General features: G+C 39.4%; 1 protein-coding gene across 2 annotated transcripts; it reads right to left on the bottom strand.

The window, feature by feature from the left end:
- Positions 1–933: 933 nt before the first annotated feature.
- Positions 934–26,696, bottom strand: LOC18428265 (ranBP2-type zinc finger protein At1g67325). 2 transcript variants are annotated; one of them, XM_006837301.4, is made up of 8 exons: positions 26,443–26,696; positions 25,899–25,944; positions 11,719–11,831; positions 6,889–7,099; positions 6,267–6,334; positions 5,537–5,597; positions 5,162–5,268; positions 934–1,380 (listed from the first exon to the last, which is right to left on the bottom strand). In XM_006837301.4, exons 1-8 carry the CDS (start codon positions 26,455–26,457, stop codon positions 1,357–1,359), a joined length of 645 nt encoding a protein of 214 aa, XP_006837364.2. In that variant the 5' UTR covers positions 26,458–26,696; the 3' UTR covers positions 934–1,356. The 2 variants fall into 2 exon arrangements, with proteins under 2 accessions (XP_006837364.2, XP_088712297.1); XM_088856171.1 differs by lacking the exon at positions 934–1,380 and adding an exon at positions 4,677–5,039.

Below are 26,696 nucleotides of genomic sequence, written 5' to 3'. Positions count from 1 at the left end.
TCTTTTAATTTTCTCAATTTCACTTGGCTAGGTTCAGGCCAGCAAGGTCGAGGTCAGACTGGGCAGGGATCAGCCCTATAAAAACAAAGGCCAGGCCTTGCCCCACCCATTGCTAGCCCTAATGACAGTAGGAAAAGCTATAAACAACTTAGAGAAATTCAGAATCTACATAAGCTAAAGTGCCAAACCACTTGGAACCATTTGAATTTAACTAGAGAGCTGAATGATCCATGGAAAAAGTTTATATAGAGCCGAGGCTCTAAACGATCAAATGAGAGCCAACCTCAAAAATTTCACTAAAAGAGGTTGTTTTGATACCCAAATATCCTCAAATTGATCATCTTGACATCAAGATGCATGGACATAATAAAATTTGAATTTAAAGTTTTGAAAATAGTGCATCTTGTAACGCATTTTTGAGCCGTCAATTTTCGAGATTTTCCAAGTTTTCATAGATCTGCTTGATATGCACTGTTTTTGAAGCTTTAAATTTTATAATTAAAGATAAAAATATATTTTAAGGCTATCACAAAGATTTCCAACATTGAAACCATATTTCTCGAAATTATTTGAAGGTGGGCTTCACTTTGATTGTTTAGAGTCTCGGCTTTATACAAACTGCACCCCAGTAAGGATTCCAGTTTAAGATATGCGTGTGTTGGCTCCATATCATAACAAAAATATATGAATTTGCATGAAATTTTGAGAAAAAGTTTTAAGGAAAAGGCAGATTCATGTGACTTAAAACTAAGACAAGAACTGCCTAAGGGAAGTCATGCCCATCATGGCCTACGTCATCAATGGAGAACTTTGGGGAAATGGACTCCTCAAACATGTAATGGCGTATTAGGTTGAATCATAGGCCGAACGTCACATGAATTTACATGTAGTATTAGGGTGCAGACAAGGGGGGTATTTTCAGTACTCAGAAGATCTGCAATATTGTCTTTTGTCTTAGTTCAATGTACCACCCTTAGGGTGTATTTGATACATGGAGTTTTTGAGAGTGGAAGGGACTCTCCCACAAGTTATAAAAGACTGCTCTTCCATTAGTTTTTATGAAAGAGAGATCTTCCAAAAATAAACCTATTTTAACACTAAAAAAAACTGCATAGAAAGTCGTCCTTCCACTTTACAACCTCCACATAGTAATATCAAACATAGAAGTGGGACATTTAACTTCCACTTCCAAAAACTTCCACTTATCAAACATGCCTTAAAGATTATTCTATTCCCTACCGCAACACCTTTGATCATAGCCTCGGGCTACATTGCTTGAGCAAACACTTCCTCTAACGTTGAAACCAGAGTGGCCAATCCCCTATTCACTTGTCATTCTAGAAATGACATGATTTGTCACCCACCACGAAGCAACAGTATCTACAAAGCACAAATCAACAAGCGATTTTTTTATTTTTATTTTTTTGTAGATTAGTGAGGAATAAGCAGTTCTCGAATGCATCAATAGGAATGAAAACCTAGACCAGTAGCTAGGGTTCAGGTAGTGCTACCAGCACAACCTCAACCCATTCCTAACAAGCGATTATACCCCTCCAATGGGTTGAGATGCCTCAGGCCTACGCTTTGTGAAAACAAAATAAAGCCTCACTACAAATCCTCATCTAGAAAACACTTTCGGCATAAATCTCCATGTTGACTCTAAAATCAGATTCCAACACTGCTAATAAATTTTTAAAATAAAAAAATAGTATAGATCTTGCGTGTGAACACTTATTTTTTGTGCGAAATAGATGGTTTTGATAATTTGTTAGAATATACACTACTTTTAGAGCTTGAAATCTTTTTTTTTTTCCACAACCATAATGTTCAAGCTAAGATGATCAATGTAAAGGTTTTCCAATGCTTGAATTGCATGCAATTTTCATACACTACTTTGTTAGAATATACACTACTTTTAGAGCTTGAAGTCTTTTTTTTTTCCACGACCATAATGTTCAAGCTAAGATGATCAATGTAAAGGTTTTCCAATACTTGAAGTGCATGCAATTTTCATGTAAGTTATGAGGTGAGGCTTTACTATATACATAGGGCTGCAGCCCCATTAAATCAATTTTCACCAATCCACCGTTCTGGTCCTTCACTTATATATTTATGACTATCTCCACCAAAAGATGTCTTGGTTGTACCATATAGGGGTGGCAATGAACCCAGACTCAACTTGGGACCCGAGGGGTAGATCCGATCCGAGTCCACGTATAGATCCAAAAATTGGACCCGATAGGATAGTTTTGGTTCAAACTCTTGGACCCAAGCACTATTCGGGTCTAAATCCGGGTCCAATCGGGTCTTGTCCCCGTCCGTATGGAACCGGCCCGGCCCGTTGCCACTCCTAGTACGAAACTGCCCCAGCAACATTTGATAAGGAGTGGTTCATTCACTAGCCTTTGGCATTTAGATACCTATATCCATTACTCTCGGGCACATAGATCTTTTTGCCATCTTACCAGTGGAAATCTATTTTTTTTAGGAAAAACTGTTAGGACATATTCCCTGTCTGCAAGAAAATATGTAGCAGATACCTACTCTCAAGCCAAGATAAACTATAGCCAACTAAGTTTCCACTCAAGCCAGGTAAAATGCACCATTTTTGTTAAGCGGGAAAAACATCAACCTCTTAATGGTTCTGCTCCGGAATCTCGTTTTGGTGCTCCTAAAAAAGATATTTAAGAGATCTAGATTTTTAAATTTTTAGGATCTCAATTTCCATTGTTAAGGATCCAATTCCTATCATTGGAGATCATGATCCCAAAAACCAAGAGAATAGCCAAACTGATAATTTTCTCAATTTATAGCTAGTTAACAGCACAACTATACATTTAAATGAATAAAAGAATCCTAACTTTAAAGCTATACTATATATATCCTTCAGGAGAATGATCTTCAGGATTGAAATTCCTAAACGTCGAGATCAAAATAACTTAAACAATGGAAACTTGATTCCTAATACTAGGGCATCTAGACCAACATATGCATCGTACACTCCTAATAACATGAATTCTAGCCTCCGTTCCTACCAAATCGTGCTCCCACTCCTATCTCAACTACACTTGCGGACATTTTCAAGAATATCACTCACAAATGGCACCACAAATCAACAGCAGGCAATTCCAAAAGATATTTTCCTTAAAAGTATGCAATATATATATATATATATATATATATATATATATATATATATATATATATATATATATATATATATATATATAAAAGGAAATGTTGACGTTAGCCCAAAGGCTAATCGCTACAGTTTTAGCCAATGACCTAAATTAAATCTGAACCAATCTGACGGTCACGACTTTATTTTGTATTTGAATTTTCATTTTTTTTTTTTTCAAATCCAAATCACTTGAAATTTTATTAAAAATTTATTCACAATATATAAATTGATCAAAATACCCCTAAAAATTTTAAGAATTTTTTGGGTAATTTATATTTTATATTTTTTTCTTAAATATTATTATTTTTAAATAATATACACTCAAGTGATTTGGATTTATAAAAAATAAATAAAAATTCAAATACAAAATACAATCGTAATTATTTGATCAGGCCCAGATTCAATCGAAACCATTGGTCAACACTATAGCTATTAACTATTGGGCCAACACCAACCTTTCCCATCTATATATATATATACATTGAGTAGTGCGATGCCCAAGTACACATGCTACGGAGGGCACGGGCACTTAGATAGCATTTCATGCACATGTATTTGGAGAACATAAGGCAAATCGTACGGTACACAAGTATACACCACCTGTCATAAATGCGCGCAACAAACCACTACGCTTTACGTGTGAATCGCACGCTTAAAATTGAGTACGCAATTACACAAGACTGCATACGGAAGGTACTTAGATGGCACTTCATACACACGTGTTTGAGAGACGAGACAAATCGTACAGTGCACAAGTGCGCATCGCCCGTCAGAAGTGCACGCAACAAACCGCTACGCTTTGCACAAAGAGTAAGGAAAATTGTTTCATGCGGGCGGGCCTGCATTTCTACATATGCAGTCCAAAAAGTATAAAGCATCCATCTTTAAGATAGATACAAGTAGGTGTTCTAGCTAAAAACAATGAAAACAATCAAAAATAACAATCCAAATGTTTTCTTAGTAGAATTATTATTTTTAGTTTTTAAAATTTATTTATTTTTTCATATTCATAAGCTCCATGTTGGAGATTACATGTCCTTAAAAATTAAGTCTTAAAATTCATTTCAAAATTTTTTTTATTAAGAAGTCTACATTTCTACATATACAGGCATGGTTGCATAGAAACCGGATCCACATAAGGTGCACAATCAAATTAAGGCGCACATCAAAAATTCATTAGAAGAAGTTACTTCAATGCCCAAATTCCTCAAATTGAACATTAACCTCAAGATGTACGAACATGGGAAAAAAATGGATTTCGAATTTTAGAAATAGTGCATCTTATAATGCATTTTACAGATTTTCAAGTGTTTATAAATATGCTTGATCTACACTATTTTTTAAGCTTTAAATTTTATAAAATGTTCATATATATATATATATATATATATATATATATATATATATATATATATATATATATATCGAGAGAAAGAGAGTTCATATATATATACGCACACACGTGTATCGAGAGAGAGAGAGAGAGAGAGAGGCCTTAATGCAAGCAATACTCCGCATTTCTCCCCTATTCATCAAAACAGATTTTGAGAGCGAGATCGATCAGGAACAAAAATCTCCATATTTCCTCCTCCATGCAAGAAAACAGAAGAGATCTATTAGCTTAAACCCCTAATGGGAAACTACCCAAGACCAATCAGGACTCGCTAATTTGGATGAGAATTTCATTCTTTATGTATTTATATTCTCATTATTTTCAGGTGGCTGGTTTCTCATTTCCGCACCCTTTCCGGTTGCATACACTGCGGAAAGGGTAATTGAGATTGTTGCATTTGTTGCACATCCAGCTACCCTCCGGGGCATCAGACTCCTTGTTGGTCCCTGAAGACCGGTTTCCTACCTACGAATCCGACCAAAGACATCAGGTCATGGGTGTTCATACACACACATTCATTTGTTTTGAAGACATATTGGTATTTGAGAGAGAGAGAGAGAGAGAGAGAGAGAGAGAGAGGGACTCACAGGTTTTGGGGTTCCACACTTCTTCATGTTGCAGGTTGTTCTGAAGGCAAAGTTCAGATTGTCACACTTGGGGCAGATCCAATCCCCTTCATTAGACCCATCCGGGCCTGCGAATGAAATATAACACAACCAAGCAACCCAGTTACAGATCAGTAGCCAAAAACAGCTGCAATCAAGTCCAGAAATAAATCACGAGAGCAGGCAAGAATTACAGGTAAGCATGTGCAAGCTCTTTCTCTCACACATTTCCATCCCATATTTAGAAGCGGACTAGACATATGAGCAAAAGATGGAATTCTGTCCATTAAATATAAAAGAACTACAACATATAGAAAGCTAGAGGGAAGAAAAACAAGGAAAGAAAAAGTAAAATACCTCCACGACGCTTTCGAGAGCCATTGGTATCAGCTATATCCCCGGGCCATGGCCCTGGTACCTTGAATCGGCATAAAGGGACAACCCTTGGTTACATTTCAAGGAAACAGAACAAGACCAAAAACACAATTTCAAATGAATCAACATCAAGAAATACAATGCGACAGGAGTGTGATATATCCATACAGGTCCAATACAAATGTTAATTTATCCTTTAAAAAATAAGGAATCTCCAACCAATTTCAACCTAATTCCAAAGTCTGATGACAGAAACGGAAGGACACCCTCTCTCTCTCTCTCAACCTAGCTTCAATAGCCTGATTAATGAAAGCGAAAGAGCTTTCTCTCACTCCCTCTCTCTTTGCTGTCTGAAACCGAGAAAGCTCTCTCTCTCTCTCAATCTCAACCTGACTTCAATAGTCTGATTAACAAAAGTGAAAGAGCTTTCTCTCACTCTCTCTTTACAGTCTGAAAGTAAAAAAGCTCTCTCTCTCTCTCTCTCTCTCTCTCTCTCTCCATGCTACAAGGTCAGTTTTGTCACTTCCCTTGAGCAGTGATCATAATTTTTACTCTTATGTCACTCCCCTTGGTCACGTTTTGTCCTGTACTTCTATAACCATCTATGCAATGTTAACAGTATCAAAAAAAAGTGATCATAATTTTTATATTGCCCTTTTTCACAGAAAAGCCAACCTTATTCATAAAAAATGCATAAAAAGTAAATGCATACCGGCAATGGAGACCCTCGGAACCCGAATCCATATCCATCCATAGCAGGGCCCGGGCCATAACCGAGGCCTGATCCAAAATTCATAAGAACTCAGTGAATATTTGGAAAGGAGTAATAAAGTAACAAAAGGGAACTTTGAGAGAGAGAGAGAGAGAGAAAGGGGATTAACTGGTGAAGATAAAAAGAGAAGAAAGACCGAGAACTGCATACGAGAGACAGATAGAAAAAGACTGGTAACTATAGGAAGAGCAAAAGACAATCACTGACTCTTGTAAAGAAAACAAGGGAATTCTGAAGAAAAAAGTGACTTACTTTTGCCACAAAAGAAATGTTTGGGGGGGGGGAGGGGAGAGAGAGAGGGAGAGATGAACTTTGTACAGAAAGAAAGAGAAGACATGAAAATCAAAAGAAAACTGGGCAGGATGCACAGCAAGAATGAAGGGTAAACTTGAACAAATTGGAAGAGATGAATTGGCAGGAAAGAAGACGAAAGCTGAAAATAGAGAGAGAGAGAGAGAGAGAGAGAGAGATTGAGATTGATAGAGAGAGAGAATTCTGAAGTATAAAAAGAGAGCTCGTGTGTTGGGGGGGGGGGAAGAGAGTAAACGCGTGAACAATGTACCTCCTAGTGGAGGAGCACCATATGGTGAAAGGAGACCATATGGACCAGCGACGCTTCTCGATGCTCCATAATCAAAAGGCATCCCAGAAAGAGGCATTGGGGGCCCATAACTTCCTGGCATTCCTAGAGGCATTGGCGGTGGAGCACCAATTCCTCCTACATAGAAAGGAGGGGGATCGTACGCTCTAGGGATTGGAGCTGATGTCATTCTCTGTCACATACCAAACCGAAACCCCTCATAAACACACATTTGAGCATGATAATAAAAATATGAAGATGCATAAAACATAGAAAAAAACACATTATATCCAACTTTAGGTTATGCTAAATATTAGTCCATTAGGATCATCCAAAAGTGCTAGAAGCCAAAAAGAGGTAACATGTGCATTTCCTTATTTATTTTTCAAAGGTTCTCTCTCTCTCTCTCTGTAGAAATACTAATATAAGTAGCCATTACAAGCCTAATATTCTTATAATCCAATTCTCCATGCAGCAAACTGCTCACATTATCTCTAGCCTAGTTTTTCCAATGACCGAAGTCCCCCAGGTCGAGGTAGTAAAAAATGTCTAGTGTTCCTCTTTAAGGGAACAACAAATTCTTTCATCGTCTACATTTTTGAGGAAATTGATAAAGGTAAATTTGCTTGCACAGGAGCCCGTGATGGAGATAAAAATAATGGACATTAGAAAAGAGAATATCCATTATGCATGACATGAGGGAGCTTCACAAGGGCTTTATGCATAGAAAACAAACAAAAGCCTTAGTATATCCTCATATATCAAAAGATGTTTTAGCTCATAAAATATTACATCAAAAGGGATTGTATACAACCTTTGGCACAAGGAGGTCGCAATTACTTATAATCATCCAATGTGAAATCTGATAGCTTGAGTCCATCAAAAAGTTCGAAAAAATTTCTTTTGAACTTTGAGCTTGATCAATGAAATAAATACAGCAGCCACCCAATTTCACATCCAATGGTCAAGATTAATTGTGATCACCTTGTACTAAAGGTAAATGGTGTCATCATATACTTTCCCAAATCAAAAACTACGTCAAAAAATCTCTGGTTAAATTATTTTTTTACCAATAACTTGACCTTATTGATTTTGGCAAAAGTGATAAATATAGAAAAGTCAACACAAAATTGGCTGTGGTGTTCTTTTTTTTTTTTTTTTTTTCTGAGGAGACGGTCAACTACTGCTGTATTAATATTGGGATAAACAATCGTCTTTACATTCCTTTCAAAAATAGCCAAAGAATCCGCTAACATGTTCTACTCTCTTCAAGTATGCATAAAATCAACAAGCAAGTATCTGCATCTTTCTTGAACTTCATCAAGAATACAGGTACCATATCATGGGGGTTAGTGGATCCCATTTCTCCCAGCTATCACATTTGACCAAAAGAGAGTTCCATTCAGGCTGCATGAACCAAAGTCCAGTAACTAGCGCTGCTGCTTCCGTGAGGCACATAGCAAGTATTCACCTGTATGAGACATGAAAATGCCCCCAGTACCTGTCAGCCTGGGTTTCCTGTCGAGCAGCCATCAAAGTCTAATGGTGCCTGTAAATGGGAAATCCAGTCACAGGACTGGACTCTTTTGGGGTTTTAGCACCATGTTTAGCTTTCCATTGATTGTTAAAATATGTTGCCAAAAACCCCCTGAATCCTATTGCTGAACTCCCAAATGTGCACTCCGTAACGACCATAATATGGCACTAGGCTGAGTTTCCACAAAATGAGTCCTTCATCAGGGATGGGGATAAAAACCATTTTCCTATTTCTGATTGCCTACTCTTTTTCATTAATTTTTGAACTGATCGATTAACAAGCAAATTTCCATGTACCAAAATGGGTCTATTTACACAAGACTTTCATTCTACCTGCTACATACTAAACATAGTAACTGTCGGACACGAAACTCTAGAGAAGTACACACTACTCACTAAGCAATTCAACTGTCAGAAAAGGCTTTGAGATCTCTTCCCATGCCAAAGCATCTGCTTCATGAAAGATTTATGGACATCAGAAGATTGCTCAGCCTATCACAGATCTCATTAAACATATCGTTTAGCCAACAGGGCAGGTATTCTCCTTTTGAACCAGGTAATCACACTACCCGAGTAGCCTTCTCCGGCAAAACCTGGATATTTCAGCAAAAAATGAACCAGATATTGCTACTGATCTCACAGTGCACACTCTCCTCGTCCCTATACATGATAACCCAAACCACAGCTTGGATGCAAGGTGGAAGCCTTCAAGCTCCTTGCCACACATTCAATGACGAGTATTCATATCAGACAGCTTCTTATAAAGAGATTTTGCCATGAACACTCACTTGCCATGTGGACTCCATACTATTGAGTCTTCTCTGTTCCTCGGAAGAACCGCTGCTTGAAGTCTTTCCATGAGTCCACAGAATTCTTGTACCTCCCAATCTCTCAAATTATGCCTAAATTTGAACCACCAAGTTGGTCACCAAGTTTTAGATCCAGAAACTGTCTATAGATGCTTGTGGGTCAGTGTCCAGGCCGCCTATGTTGGGGCAATCCACCTCCAAAGTATTCCATCTCATGCAATTGGACTGCAAAAGCTAACTTTTATTCCAACCCCAGGCTTGAACCTCACATACACCCAGAAAAGGCAATGTACTTTCACAATGTCCTCTTATGCACTTGCACCCGTGTTGCTTCTAGCTGTAATCTTAACAGTTTACCCAGAATGGAGTGTGCATATGTAATATCTATGGTCTATCACCTTCCTCAATAGCTGGTTTCCCCTTAGACCAAAATCACCTTAGTTATTTTCCCACTAAAACATCATTAACCTCTGCTAATTTCCTAATTCCCAGTCCTCTGCATTTCTTTGATAGGCACACATTTTCCCACTTCACCAAGTGACATTTGTGGCCCGCTGAGGATCCCTTACACAAGAATTTCTTTTGCAAGAGATCTATAGCTTTCATAGGACAGCCATTGGCATTCTAAATCTTTCAGTTACTTTATCCCACATGGCTTTTTTAGGGCTTTCACCTGCACAAAGGTGAGCCAAGTATTTGCTTCGTACTCCTACATAATTCACTAATCTTTCAACCTCCTCGTTCCATATCCACTCCTACGACATTTGTTTTCTTCATATTTATCCGGAGTTCAGGTGCAAATCCAAAACATCATAAAAAAAGCCATAGAGCATCTAGCTGCTGTTCAGAGGGACCAAAGCAGACAAGCATATTGTATGCACATTGCAGATGAGAGATAATGGGTTCTTCTATCTCCACCCGGATTCCTTGGATAATGTTTTGTCTATAGATCCTGTCGATCATGAGACTGAAAGCATATGCAATGATAGTAAATAAAAGGGGGATAATGGATCCCTTATCGAATACATCAACCGCTCCAGAAGTATCCATAGAGGCTCCATTCAATGCTCCAGAAGTATCCATAGAGGCTCCATTCAATATTACCAAAAAGGAGGCCAAAGATAAACACACCTGTATCCAGGATCTCCACTTAATTCCAAAACCCATTAGCTCTTTAATTTTGTCTGGGTCTCTAGTATGTCTCACTCGATGAGGTCATAGGCCTTTACAAGGTCTAATTGACATATAACATCAGGAATTTTCGCTCTATACCTTGCCTCAATGTGCTGGTGTGCAATCAGTGCCCCATCAAGAATCCGCCTATCCTTGACAACAGCACACTGAGGATGGGGAAATTAGACCACCTAGGACGTTCCTCAAACTACTAGCCAGGAATTTGGCAATAACCTTCTATGTGCATCAGATTGGCACTGCCCAATGGGATAGAGAGAGGAAACACAAACCCCAGTATCCAACCCAGAGGCTAGAAATACATAAGAAAATAAATAGGAGAAAGCCCTACCAAGGTGCTCACTAAGGTGCTCAAAAAATTAAAAGAACAATATAATTTAACTCTTCTAAACAAAACCTTCAGCATTGCTGCAATAAAATAAATGACCAGGAGAGACATGACAAAACCTACTACATGATGGATCAGAGGCACTTGACAATATAAAGAATCCGTTCACAAGCCCACACCCTTTTTCCAAAGGAACATGTATTCATTTGAACACTTTTTACCCTTCTACAGTGATCACATGTATAATGCATTTATTTTCAACACTACTTTTTTTTGTACAACAATTTCCAACACTTCTTTATCCTCCAATTGTGAGAACCCTCCCCTTCACCCCACCCACACCCAGGAAACTCTCCTAGCACATAAAGGCTTCATCCCTCCCTCTCTCTGTCGCACAAGAAAAATAAAATGACACAAACAGTTTCATACCACTCTCTCTCAAACATGAAAGATAAAATGACAAACAGTTTCATGCATAACACCCTGTACCTAACAAGAACACAAAGAGATTATATATAGCATCAGAACAACAAGATAAGAGGGACAATGGGACAGTACGGATAAGAAGCAAGAGGAGAGAGAGAGTCTCCCAGCACTATCAACAAAACAGAGTGAATAGTAATGAGGTATCAGAACAAAAAAGACAAGAGAGACAGCGAGGCGAAATGGCACAGAGAGAGAGAGAGACCAGCCCTACATAGCCTGCAAAAATGCACAAGCAGGTCCTCATACATAACCATCAAAGTTGTCAAAGAATGTGAACAAGTTTGTTGACTAACCATATTGACAATCCTCATATTCTTTAACATCCAACTCAATTAAGTATTTAAAAATGAAGTGGTTATTTATTTAATGATTAAATAAGAGAATCTAAAAAGAAAAAAGAACATCAGACAGGTAATCCATTGACAATTGACATAATCAACACAAACAATAAACATCACTCACCGGAGTAGTAGGGGGTCTGAGAGCACCACATTTTGCTCGATTGCAGACAGTTCTAAATCCAAAGTTCACATTTCCACATTGTGGGCAGGTCCAGTCGCCATCATTATGAGAAACTGGCAAAGGCAAATAAATTGCCGTTAGAGCACCAGACAAATAAATTGCCATTAGAAAACTCAGCAGAGCTATTATGCTCCATTTAATTGAGAAGTATCCAATAATGCCATGGACAATGGAAAAAAAAAACACGGTTCATTTGGGTCATCAGCGCCAATGAAATAAGGGATGATAATGGGGAGTGTGAAACCCACAAATGGGTGGGTGGGTCTCCCACTCTGTCCACCATTTATTGATTCGTAAGAGAATCATGACAAAAATGGAACAAAAAAGCACAACTCATACTATATATTACTAATATGGAATCGGAGATGGTGGTGCATGAGGAGCCAATGAAATAAGGGATGATGATGGAGTGTGTGGAACCCACAAATAACCTCTGGTGGGTCCCCCACTCTGTCCGCCATTTATTGATTCGCAAGAGAATCATGACAAAAATGGAGCAAAAAAGCACGACTCACACTATATTACTAAAAACGGAATCGGGGATGGTGGTGTGCCATGTCATATTCCCAAAATACCTTACTAGTTTCTGTGTATTTCAATTTTTACTTCGTTGGATTTTCAAATGTATTTGATAAAAATAAAGAAATCTACAAAGCAATTAGAACCAACTCACCTAAAAACATGGAAAACAATAAAAAGGGCATATCCTGTCCAAGAATACCCCTATATTTTTCAAGTATTTCAAATCTCTAAGAGCTTCATTAGTGTAAAGTTTTGGTTAATAATAATAATAACGATAACGATAACGCTAACGCTAACGATAACCATAACCATAACCATAACCATAACCATAACAATAACAATAACAACAACAACAACAACAATAATAATAATAATAATAATAATAATAATAATAATAATAATAATAATAACAACAACAACAACAACAACAACAATAACCATAACAACAACAACAACAACAACAACAATAATAATAATACTAATACTAACAACAACAACAACAACAACAACAACAACAACAACAACAACAACAACAACAACAACAACAATAATAATAATACTAATACTAACAACAACAACAACAATAATAATAATACTAATACTAACAACAACAACAACAACAACAACAACAACAACAACAACAACAACAACAATAATAATAATACTAATACTAATACTAACAACAACAATAACAACAACAATGACAATGACAACAACAATAATAATAATACTAATACTAACAACAACAATGACAATGACAACGGCAACAACAACAACAACAACACAAATCATCAGATTACCCAATAACAGTGTAGGGATTCATATTTACAATAAAAATGGAAAAATCAAGTCTCTCTCTATTTCTTTCTATTTCTCCTTCGAGAGGAAAAAAAAAATGAAGAACATGAGTCTAATTCTTATTTGAAAGGAAATTTATCCTGCCAATCTTTTTTGCAGCATATTGGCACCCTCTCTCCCTCCCCGTGCCCATGCCCACAAGGGATGCTTGCAATAGTAACTATAAAGTAGGGACTCAATGGTCTTCCTTTACTACCTTTCTTTGAAGGGAGTCAAATCAAGAGCATATAATATATTACAATATACAAACACAAACTTACGGTAATAAAGTAATATTTCTACCTAATTATTTAAGAGACATTTGTGTAATATATCTACGTAATTATTTAAAACAACAAATACATGTATGCTCAATTAGAGGCCATTTTTAAGTAAAATAATCGTTTGGCTCTAGTTAAAATTTTTGGCAATATCCAAGGGTTTAATGCAACTCAAGATCAATACATATAAACTAAGATAAAAAGAATCTTTCTTAATCATCTCACATTCAAATATTTGATGGTTTTAATATTTGCAAACTAATGTGAATAACATCACTTATGAAGAAAAATAAATAAATAAATAAAGCAAAACAAACTAAAGTGAACTAATAATGATTCAATTTGAATTGAAAGTATGGGAAGATGTTTTTCAGAGGACAAATGTAACGTAACAGTATTATTTCAAGGATATGCAAAATCATGTATCTCTTTCTTCTTTAAGGTGAAATGGGTTATGCATTGAACAAGAGGTAGATCTAGAAAATTCAGAAAGTTAAAAAATAAGTGTTTGTGAGAGAGAGAGAGAGAGAGAGAGAGAGTACTTGGAACTATCTCAAAACCATAAACTAATTTTTGGGCGTATATCTAGAAGGAAATAGCCATAAGAGTTCAAATAGAAGGCACAGTTGTATGAGAGACTTGTAACTAGGCAGCCTACCTGGCGCCCAGCACTTAGGCGGGTACCCAGAACCTTGGGCGCCCCGTAATTTAAAAAAAAAGAAAAACGCCTAGCCCGCCTAGGCGCCCGCCCAGGTACATCCGCCCGTGTAGGGCCGCCTGGGTCTAGGCGGGCGGATTTTTGGTCCAGGCCACCTAGGCGGGCACCTAGGCGCCAGGCGGACCGTTTTTTAAAACATTGATAGGAGTTTGGGAAAGGTGAATACTTTGCGACACTAGAATTTTTGACAATCCATGGTTTAAGGAAATTGGTTGAGAGAGAGAGAAGTGAGATAAAATTGGGGAACGCAATAAAAATTTCCATAAAAATAGGATCAAAGGAGTTCCTATTAAAATTGAAGACTACTCTATTCTACAAGAAATATATACAGATCTCAATTTCTATGCAAATTAGAGATAGCTGTGTAGCACCCATTGAAATAAGAAAATTGAAATTGATAATAACCATTACTTTATGAACAATGAATGCTTATACCAAATCATGTCTTATGAGAAAGATGGAAAGCAGGAAGAAAATATGGTAGAACTAAATTAAATTCTAAAAATGATAAATAAAATCCATGCACAATAGGAATTGAGAAACATTTGTACCTTATAAAATAGATAAAAACAACTCATAATAGTGGGAAATTCCAATTGGGTAAACTTTACAAAAAAAGCCCACGAGATGTGGGAAAGGCAGCCCACAATTCCGATGCTCTTTACATGAACCAAAATACTGAGTACAAAAAGAGGGGGCCTAGAAAGGTCGCCTCTTTAAATAATCCATCATCATCATCCAAGCCATATCCCAATTATGCAAGGTCAGCTACTTGAATCATATTCCTCCATTCTTCTCTGTCAAAGGACATCCCCTCAGTAAGACCAAAAATTATTATATATATTCTCACTCTATCCATGTCCTTTGGGCCTTTCCATTGCCCTTTTAGAGCTTTCCACTTGAACCAAATCGTAACTCCTAACTAGTGTTGTATTAAATCTATGCTACACATGGTCCGCACCTAAGACCAATTTCCCTCATTTTATCATCTATTGAAGCCACACCTAAATTCCCTTGTATGTATTCATTCTTAATTCCATCTTTTTTTGTTTTGCCACTCATCCATGTCAACATGCTCATCTCAGCTACATTCATCCTAAGGATATGTTATTTTTTGACCAACCAACATTTTGTTCCATCAAGCATGGAAAGTCTTACAACCGTCTTATAGAACTTCCCCTTCAGTATCAAAGGAATGTGGTAATCACATAAAATTCCAAATGCACATCCCCACTTTGCTCACCCAACTCTAATTCTGTGTGTGACATCTTCCTCAATCTCTCCATTCTCTTGGTTTATCGACCTTAGATATCAGAAATAGCCTCTTTTAGGTATTTCTTGACCATCAATCTTAACTACTTCCTCATTTCTACTCGTATTATTACTAAACTTGCATTCTATATATTATGTCTTAGTCTGGTTAATTTTAAAGCCTTTAGATTCTAGACATCCCTCAAATGTTCAAACTTTGCATTGGCGACGCTTCTAGTCTCATCAACCAAAACCATGTCCTCCGTGAACAACATACACCATGGTACCTCATTTTGTAGGTGCTTGGTTAGCTAGTCTTGCCGTCCATAACCAAAACAAAAATACATGGGCTCAGTGCTACCCTAGATGTAGGCCCATTGTCACTAAGAACTCATTGTCTCTCTAGTAGTTGTTCGCATACTAGTTAGCGCTCCCTCAAAGATATCTCTCACTATGTTAACATATCCTCTAGTAGCCCCATTCTTTCCAATACCCACAAAGTTAAATCTCTAGGTATGCTATCGTATGCTTTATCTAAATCAATAAAAACCAGGCGGAGGTCTTTTCCATTTGCTCTAAACTTCTCAATCAGTTGCCTAAGTAGGAAAATGGCTTTGATAGTTGACCTCCCTAGCATAAAACTAAACTGATTTTCTGATACTCTCGTTTCACACCATAGACATTGCTCAACCACTCTCTCCCATAGCTTCATAGTGTGGCTCATAAGTTTAATCCCTAAATAGTTCGTACAATTCTTTAAATAATTAATTTAAGATCGTAAATTCCAATATTTGTTATGTTTCATCCACATTTATTATGCTAATATTTTGATTTCAAACTAAAAATACAAATATATATTTTCATTTGATGATTAATGTACACTAAAGCACATGCAACGCACATACAATCAACTAGTCATCTATAAAATGCACTATAATTTATAAATATATATACTATATATACTAAATTTATTAGGACATTATATTTGTGTGCATCATCATCAATGAGGGCCATCAATTTTGCTTGATTTAACAATAACCTTTAGATCACATCTCTCTCCTTACAAAGTATAAAACTTTTGAGTCCTAATAAATAAGGTTTCCTTGCACAATCATTATAAAATAGGGATCATTCCTTAAAGGTTTTCCTCTAAGGAATCAATCAAGTTTGTAAAAAAATTTTTTTTAGTTTCTTTTTTTGATAAACGTTAACTTTTGTATTGCTATAAAGAGATGGAGTACAGTTTTGGGTTCCGAGAGTACCCTCTAGACGAGACTCTCAATAAAATAAGTAAAATAAGATATTTTTTTAGTTTTTATTTTAAGTAAAATAAGAAATACACTTTCTTAATTATTTATTTAAACTAGGCTAAAATCTTAAAACATAAGCATAACTTTTCAGTGGAGTGGTATACCTTTGAAAAACACAAGTAGTTCTCAAAAGTTTCCGAAAAGACTTGATTGCGACTTTCAAACACTCCCCAGGGCTTGGTATAAACACAATGACTCTCCATACCTCTACTACCACTGCTACCCATCCCCTTGTTCTCCCGCATGCTGCTAAGCTCATCTCAGTTGCACAGGAGTCCTCTTCTCGACTCGCTGTCAGGTTTCGAACTTCACTAGTAGGGGTCTTCTCTCTCCAACAAGATGACTTCAAGGGAATTGAGAAATGGGCCAGATCTCTCTGGGCGGAGCCATTCCTGCTTTCTAAGAAACTCTCGGATGGCTCTACATGTTTTTCCTTCTCCTCTACCGATGGAACCTCCAAAGCACTAGATTCTTCTCCTCCTACCTTTCAAGGTGCCTTTTTATCCCTCTCTAGGTGGATAGAAGACTGGGGAGCCTTCCGTCATCAGAAGATTTGGATTACTGCCTCTGCCATTCCCCTTCACTCTTGGAGCCTCTCGACATTCAAAGCCATAGGCAAGGCGTGCGGAACTTTCGTGGCTATTCATTGGCGCTCGTTGGAACACCTACTGCTCGGATCCATACGCCTCATAATCGACGTGTTGGACCCACTGTCCATCCCCCCCTTCCTCTGGATAGAGGTAGGTGACACATTCTACCAAGTGTTCCTCGAATGGTCCTGCGCTTCTCCACCATCCACCCGCTTTGTCCCAACTTCTGGTTCGCAGAATTCGCAGGGGTCCAGGCTTTATAACTGGACTCTCTCACTTCCGAAATCCAACTGGACGGTGGTCACTTCCAAGAAAAACAAAAAGCGTAGACTAGGAGGTCCTTCTCCTCATCACTGTCGATCTACTAAGGAGAGGAAAGCCGACCTTAGGCGTGCTGACTCTAGTCTCGTGCGCAGTTACCATTGCCTATTCTAAGCCCTAGTGCTGAACTGACTGCCTCCCATTCTCATGATGACCCTCGGTCATCTCAACCACCTACTCCGCCAACCTCTCCCCCTACATAGCCGCATCTACACGCTTCACCATTTGTGACCCCTGCTGCCACCTACCCTATACCCCTGCCAGATGTTGCTCCCTTTCCCACCCATCTGCCGTTGCACCACTTGCCACGCCTCAGTGTACTCTCGCTGCAGGGCCCCTTGCAGCCTCATACCCCTCTCCCCTTCCAAAAGTTGAGCCCCCCTGGCCCTTCCTCCCACTTCTTGTCGTATCGCCTCTCTCTGACCTGCTTTCCCCGACCTCCGCTGCCTTGTAGGCTTTCAATTGATCGTTGCAGCCGTTCTCTACCCCCTACTCTGGAGCCTAATCCTCTAGAAGCCCCTTCCCATGATGGCCTACTGCTTTCCATTGGTCATCACCCCTCTCTTAACCAAGGTAGGCCTTCTATCTTTGGCCCCTACCCTCTGGACTCAGTACCCTCTACCTCTCTCATTCTCGAATCTTCCACTTCACTTTGCCCGAGTGGCTCAGGGGTCAGGCGTTCCCCAAGGAACCTCCCCCTCACCTCGAGCTCTTAATGCGGATCCCTTCTTGGAACATTCGTGGTCTAGGATTGCCTTTCAAAAAGCAATCTGTTAGAGATCTTTGCCTCCAACATCACCCAACTATTCTAGTCATTACCGAAACGAAACTTCCTTCCCCTATCCTCCAACAGGTTAGACAGGTCTAGGGTAGGGGACCTTGTTAGTGGGAGGCTCTACCGGCCGAAGGGGCCTCAGGCGGTATTTGGGTCCTTTGGAACATGATTTGTCCTCGTCGATTATAGCCTCCTACTCCATCACTATTCTTCTGTAGAGGATTTTCAATGGCTTACTCCATAAATTCTCAGGAGTGTATGGTCCAAACCACAATGCTCTGAGGCCTCAGCTTTGGGATGAACTCAACTCTGTGGCAGGCCTCCCCAATCCTATGTGGTGTATTGGAGGGCACTTTAACGTCACACGGTGGTCATTTGAGCGTAACTCGTCATCTAGAATTACGCCGGCTATGAATATCTTCTCGAACCTCATTATAGACAATCAGGTCCTCGATCTCCCAATCCAAGGAGCTCAATTCACATGGTCAAACCACTCCACTTCCCCCTCTCTATCTAAACTCAACAGATTCCTGATCTCTATTGATTGGGACACTACCCTCGCGAGTTCTCATGTTGTCGCCTTACCTAAACCCACCTCTGACCACTGTCCTCTGCTTCTTAATACTAAAGCCACTCTAAGAGGCACAAAGCCTTTTAGATTCGAGCTTTCTTGCTCCAAGAAAGGACACTCACTTCTTCTCTCCCGGATTGGTGGGTGTCTCTTTGCAAACTGTATTTGGGTGGGCAGGTTTCAAACTTCAGCGCACTTCAACTTTTAAAGGCCCAGCTGAGATCTTGGACCTCATCATTACCAAGATCTTTTGCGGCACAAAAACATCTTAACCTTGAGGAAATCAAATACTTCGATGTGGAGGAGGAATCTCGCATCCTACTCCCATCGGAATCCTGGTGGAGAACTTCCCTCAAAGTTCAATACCAATCTATTCTCAAGAAAGAAGAGATTTATTGGTCCCAAAGATCCCGGGTAAAATGGCTCAAGGCTAGAGACCTTAACACAAGCTTCTTCCACAAGACGGCTAACTGCAGGAGAATGGATAATTGTATCTGACACCTCAAGGTAGGAGAGAAATACTTGGACCAACCGACTCAGATTGAGGAAGCGGTTATTCATTTTTTTGAGTGAAGGGGTTATTCATTGTTTCAAAGACCTCTTCTCGACCCCCTCTCGTCCCAAACCGGCAATGGGAGATAATCAATTCAGCATGCTTCCTCTTGAAAAAGCATCTTGGTTAGAGAGACCGTTCTCCGAGAAAGAAATCCTAGTTGCCATCTCTAGTTTGGAAGCGGACAGAGCGCCGGGTCCGGACGGATTCCCCATAGCTCCCTTCAAAGAGTTTTGGGAATCCTTTCGACCCTACTTCCTAGCCTTATTCTCTGAATTCCAAACTAGAGGAGTCATTCACCGAGCTATGAACACCACCTTCATAACACTAGTCCCAAAGCCTGAAGGAGTTGAATGCTTGAAGGACTTTCGCCCCATCAGCTTGGTAAATTCTACTTATAACATTATCGCTAAGGTGTTAGCTTCCCATTTGAAAGAAGTTCTGCCTTTGGTTATTTCTCCCACCCAATCGGCTTTTGTCAACGACCGCCATATTCTGGACGGAGCTCTTGTAGCCCATGAATGTGCTCACTCGCGTCATATTGCCAAAATTCCAAGCCCGATTGTAAAATTAGACTGGGAAAAGGCATACGACCATGTTGATTGGGAAATTCTTAAAGAGAGCCAATTGAGGATGGGGTTTGGTAGTAGGTGGAGACTTTGGATGAAAGCATGCTATACTCAACCCTACTTCCCAATCCTCAATAATGAGTCCCCGAAAGGTTTCTTCCCCTCTTCTAGGAGCCTACTCCAAGGGGACCCTCTCTCTCCTTTCCTCTTTGCCATCGCAGCAAAGTGTTTAGTAGATCCCTCTCTGGGATGTTCGCGGCTGGTCTTTTGAATGGCTTTTCGTGCAGTAATAATGGCCCAGTTGTCTCCCACCTTCAATACGCAAATGACACCCTAGTCTTCTGCAATGCCTTACCTGAGGAAGTGGACCACCTCTTCTTATTCCTTAGATGCTTCGAATTTGCGACTGGCTTTAGGGTGAATTTCAAGAAGACCAAAATGATTGGGGTGGCGGTAGCTCCTGAAGAGGTCAAAGTCTTCTCAAACCTTTGGGGTTGTGAGGCCAAGGAACTGCCTTCCAGTTACTTAGGCTTGCCCCTTTGTGTAGGAAAACCAAAGAAGAAGCTTGGTCGAACATCCTGGATAAAGTAGATTGAAAATTCGCTAGTTGGAAAGGGAGGTTTCTATCACCAGCAGGCAGACTTACTCTTATCAAAGCCACTTTGGCAAACATCCCTATTTACCAGATGTCCTTATTTGGCATGCCTATAGCGGTAGCACAAAGGATTGAGGAGCTCATCCGTAGATTTTTTTGGGCTGGGGATGCTTCTTCTCACAAATTCCATTTACTAGCTTGGGATAAGCTTTGTAAACCAAAGAGGCTAGGTGGCCTAGGGATCAAAAATCTCAGACATCAGAATGTCGCCCTCCTCAATAAATGGTGGTGGCGACTTTGACCCTTAGGGTTCAGCAGTGGGATGACATATTGAGGTTCAAATACCGCATTCCTGCTACCCCTTGGCTATCAGAGTTGAAATCTTACCCCAGGGCTTCGGGGGTTTGGAAGACTATCACTAACTCTTTTCACCTCTTCTCCAAAGGGATTAGATTTCAAGCCAGAGAGGGAAATCATATCCAATTCTGTCGGACGTTTGGATAGGTCAACAGACTCTCAAAGACCAATATCCGGATCTATTCTCCGTGGCGCACCACCAAAATGCCTTCATAGCTGATGAGATGAATCTCGAAGGTATTTCTAGCTCTTGGAACCTTCTTTTTAGGAGAAATCTTTCTAATCCAAAGTTCACCTCCTTCTTAGACCTCGCACACACCCTTTCTTCATATTTCTTTCTACACCACGGAAGAGACAAAATCATCTGGGCACCTGCCGCCTCATAAGTTTTTCAGTCTCATCTTTCTACTCACTCATATCCCAACCACCTAACTTTCCTTTAAACCCCACCTCTTTCGTTACCCAAGCTTGGTATTCCTTTGCGCCCCATAGACTTAAGCTTTTCATGTGGGTAGCACTTTAAAGTGCTTACTGTTGACCATCTGCAGCGTGTAGAGGTCTTTCCCTCCCAAACAGCTGCTCCATGTGTTGTAATGAGGAGACAAATTCTCACTTGTTCCTATTCTGTCCGTTTGCATTCGAAGTTTGGGGGAAGATTCTAACTCTCATTGGTATCCTGTGGGTTTTACCCAAAGAGGTCCCATCATTACTCAAAGTTTACGAATCATATCCTTGGCCCAAGGCCAAGATCATGTTATGGAAAACAACGGTGGCAGCAACTGTATGGGCTCTTTGGATAGAACGTAACAACAGGATTTTTCAAGGGGAATTTGCAACACCGTCCCTGGTGTTCTCCAAAATCAAATCCCGGCTAGTGTTTCAAGGAGTTCCAACTTCAGCCTTCTATCAAAATTGGAACACCATTCTGCAGTATCCCACAAGAAAACCTCCTAGAGCTTCACATTGGCAACCTCCAGCCCCGGGCCAACTAAAGCTCAACTTCGATGGTTGCTCGGTAGGCAAGCCTGGTCCCTCAGGAATAGGAATTGTTCTGAAGGACCACGCAGGTATTACGGCAGCAGTGACCTCTAAGTTTGTAGGCCACTTGGACTCCATGGAGGCAGAAGCTAAAGTGTTGTTAGAGGGCATTAGAATAATCCAACCCTTCTCAAACACGCCCTTCATTATCGAGGGTGATTCCAAGAATGTCATTTCTTGGGCCAAACATCCCTCCTCAATCCCCTAAGTCTTATATCACATCTTTGATGAAATATTCCACCTTTGCAGGCGCCTGACCATCATATGGAAGGACACGTGAAGGGAGGCAAACCATGTCGCAGATGCCACGGCCAAAGCAGCGGCTCTCGATGAAGGAACATGAGACCCAGTGGAAAGGGTTTCTAGACCTGCTTGCTCTTTCACTTTGTAACCATCTAAAAGTCTTTTGTAACACGCCTTCTTCAGTCTCTCCTCTCCCTACTCTATTCTTCCTAGCTACTCTTAGCTATCCCTAGTGGATAGCGCCTCTCTCTCTCCCCCTTTTGTATCTCAACTAACCGCATGTGGTTAGCCTCTCTCTTTCTCACCCCTTTGTACTCTTTCTTATAATATATAACAGTTAACATTATCAAAAATTATTTATTTAAACTACAATTTAAAAAATAAGTTACCCTTATGTAAAGAATCCTAATACATGAAGTTTATCTCCATGTACCATGAATTTAAGTTCTAAAATTAAATGGATGTCTTTGATCTTTTATTTTCGAGGTAAGAATGGGGTTGAGGTCAAGGTGGTAGCATGAATTGTGACTCAACTACCGGTCTTGGTTTCCATTCCTACCAATGCTAGCCCCTTTCGAAAACTACTAACTGTTTCAAAAATTGCTAGCCCGTTACCAATAGTTAACGTTCAAAAAAAAAAACGACACTTTTTTATATTTTTAGCTATCAGTTTTTGTTGCTTAAGAGCAATTTTTTAATTCAAACTACAGGATTTAAGAAATAGTTATAATCTGATTGGTTATTCCTATGCATTAGACAAGTTATGGACTAGTAATACGCTATATGGGGGATAGTATGGTTACCCATGTTTTTAGTACCCTACCCTTGGGAATGGTGGTGACTTGACCTAGATCAGGGCAAGTTTGTTCCACTCACCCCTAGTCTTAAATTGAGTCAACCAATTGGTTTACTCTCCAAAAGTGCTTGAAGACAGCATGAATTGGCCAGAATTGCCAGATAATGTCAAATATTTGGTCAAAAGATGGGCTCAATCTCCATAGGCATGGAGATACTTATAAGGCCCAAGATATAACATTTTTTGAATCACCTTTGACAAGGGGAGAGAGACACCAATTGCTGTCGTGAAGTTTTAACCTTCCAATAAGGCCTAGACCTCTACTATCAAGGAATTGGCGGTGCCTATATGGCCTGAGAAAGGCCGCATTAGCTGAGCCGAGCCATCTCTAAATGGAAACCCAACACCTACTAGACCAGGGTTACCAAGAAAGCAACCATCAAAGCTTAATTTGACAACCCATTCTCAAGCCAAATCCAATGGTTAGATTTTGTGAAAGTCATTGACCTAGTAGTTATAAAAGGGTTCCCAGTTTTGTACAAAACCCCCTGCAGACCACGCCCTAACTCTTTCCCATTATGGGCCAAAAAATGAATGTTTCTACAATTTGACCCTTGACGCCGTGGCCATGCCAATACATGAAGTACAGCCCCTAAAACTTCTGCCATTCAGCTCCAGCCAGATTACCCAAAGAGTTGCTAGCAGGGTGGACTACATTGACTGTGACTACACCAGTTCCCAACCAACACCTTGTCAAGACAACCAACGCTAATGGAAGGTAGCCAAACCACCCTGCACCGTCACACCTAGACTCGGTGATAACCTAGTAAACGGTAAGTAGTAAAGGAAGATATAAGTCTTTTTTTTTTTTTTTTTTTCCCTTTTCACAGTAACTTTGTTTAGTTAATAGTGAGGATATGCATAGACTCTGCTGTATATTGACTCAAGTTTTTAAATGAAAACTACTTGTACATTAATTTTTTTGATCAATGAAAACCAGTTAACTTGAAATTTCAAAGAAAAAAAAAAGGGGAAAGGAAAAAGAAGAAGAAGAAGAAGGCAGTAGAAGGTAACAAGGCTCAAACCGTATAGACTCTGTTGTATATTGACTCAAGTTTTAAAATTAAAATTACTTGTATATTCATTTTTTGATCAATGAAAACCAGTAAATTGAAAAGTAAAATTAAAAAAAGAAAGAAGAAGAAGAAGAAGAAAAAGCTAGAAGAAGGTAAAGAGGCTCAAACTTCATCGGGAGGAAGCATTAAGGGAAAACCAGAACTGAAATAATGAGACATCATATTAGAACGCCAGGCTGTCTTCATTCCTAGGTTGTGCCTTGAGGCAGCCTGAGGGCGAGACACCTCATCTAGGCCACAACGACAAGGGCTGCCATGGGTTGACACCCAGGCACCCTAGGCAGCTTTCTAGGCACGCACCTAAGAAACATGATTACAGTGAGAGAGAGACCCGAGGGAGTGATGCAAAGAACGGGCTTCTTATTCCCTTGCACATATCACCTTCCACGTTCTAATAGCCATTGGCATCAGCTGATTTAGCACCCAAGTTTGAATCACAAAATTAGCAGATGCACTTCTAAGATCAGCTGAATTATTGGATCATAGCCTGACTTGGTATCTGTTTCTGAATTTGCTAACCTCTCTTGTGGAACTAAATTATGGATTGTGAGGCATTCAGTCGCACCCTTCAGTCCTTATTTTCATAATTCCCAAATGCACTATCCAAAATTGCTATGCTTGCATTAAATTAAGCATATTATGAAAATCCTATTTAGTAACTGAATGGCCTTCAGTGAACCATGAGAGACTGCGTCTTGGTTAGACACAAGCACAGAGAGCAATTATGAGGCTTTAACCCCCCGCCCCTCTTTCTCTCTTTCTCCCTCTTTCCCCCCCAGCCATCTCGGCCACATAAGCAGTACCTAAACCGCTAGACAGCCAACCACCTGGCCTCCCTAGGCATCACATGCCTTTTCTATACAATGAATGAGAGTATGAGACTATGAGACAGAGCTCAAAAACAGGATCCTAGTCAAAGTCTTCAAAGAAACGTGCAATCCTACCCTGCTCCATAGAGAAGTGATGCCCCTAAATGAGGTAATTTTCCCTGCAGCGAGCCCAATAGGGTAGTTTACCCCTCAGCGCCCATGAAAGCAAAGTTTTCTTCAACTTTGCCTTCTCGCAACCATTGATTCTTCTCTTGTAAATATACTTAAATACTTCAGAGCAAGGTTGTATGCAAAATTCATTTCAGTGTTTTCTCAGTGTATATGATTTATGCACACACAATTGCTCCAAACCCTACCAAGTCTATTCAAACTATGAAAAAAAATTAAACATCAATCAATTACCAAAATATCACTTATCCATCAAAATCCAGAGGGTTAAGCTGAAAAGGGAAAATATGGGCAATAAAATGACCTTTTCTAGAAATCCCCATTACCATCTGCTCTATGAGTGGCGATCAGAAAGGGAAAAAAACAACATTGCAGCCTTCATTTAATCAGAACAATTTCTTGATCATTATAGTAATACCAGTAAAACTAAATGACCTCATAAGGCACAAAAATCAGTTCTAAACTAAATGACCTCGTGAGGCACAAAAATCAGTTCTTATGTTTCAAAATACACCATGCCCCATAGTCTAACGTGCAAACAATCCCAGTCATGAATATTCCAATTAATGAATATAATTTTCATTATGTTCTGTTTACTAACATATATTATTTTCTTTCACCTGTTACATAAAATAAATAAATATACAAACAATATTTACCATCATTGCGAGACCTTTTAGATCCAAATGAACCTCTGTGATCAACCTACACAAACAACCATTTGCAGAGATTAACTGTTTGAACAAATGAAAAATTACATCGATTGAATCCGCCTATAAATCAAATAAAACAACTAAACTCCTTAAAATCCATTAATAGCTAACATAAGGCAACTCATACAAGTAACTACAATTGTATGGCGCGCAAGACTTGGTATCAATGGTAAAACTGTAACAGGAGATGCAACTGAGTGCAGCAGAAAACAAAAAAAGGGTATAAAAACCCTAGTTTACTGTCTTTTTTACTCGTTCTCACACAACATAAGTTGTTTCGGAAGCTCATGAAAAACCCTAATTTTCTGTTTACTCTCCAGAGTTTCTTCCCTGCACTGATTCCAGGAAACGGCATTCTTAGGTTACAGAGTAAACCCTAATTTCTATCCCTTTTTCTTAACAGACTTTTCCGTTTGTTGGAGTTCGATATTTTTAGTTGCTTCTAGAAAGAGAAAGCGACGAGAGAAGTAGAGAGAGTGTGTAAACTGACCTTTGCCGAAGACATTGTGGGCTGAAAATGCAGAGTGATATGTGAGAGAGAGGAGAGAAGAGAGATGAGAGAGATAGAGGGTTATTTGTGCCGCGAGTGCGAGACGTGAAGGCAAGAAACCATGTCTTGTGGGAGAGGGAATGGAACTTCTGGAGTTATGAGAGAGAGAGAGAGAGGGGGCAGAGAGAGAGAGGGTATTTCAATGGCCTTTTAGAGAGAGAGAAGGGGGGAACGGGGGAAAATAGTTAAGGGCC

This window comes from Amborella trichopoda, chromosome 13 (assembly GCF_054954075.1).
Source record: "Amborella trichopoda isolate Santa Cruz 75 chromosome 13, AtrichopodaSantaCruz75HAP2 v2.0, whole genome shotgun sequence".
NCBI lineage: Eukaryota > Viridiplantae > Streptophyta > Magnoliopsida > Amborellales > Amborellaceae > Amborella > Amborella trichopoda.
Note: the sequence above shows the minus strand (reverse complement) of the source record. Positions and strands in the feature narration are given on the sequence as shown.

Coding starts and splice junctions, on each gene's coding strand:
- LOC18428265 (XM_088856171.1), bottom strand. Junction 7,100..11,718: donor TCAGACCCCCTACTACTCCG/GTGAGTGATGTT, acceptor GGTATGTGACAG/AGAATGACATCAGCTCCAAT. Junction 5,598..6,266: donor TCCGAGGGTCTCCATTGCCG/GTATGCATTTAC, acceptor TGCCGATTCAAG/GTACCAGGGCCATGGCCCGG.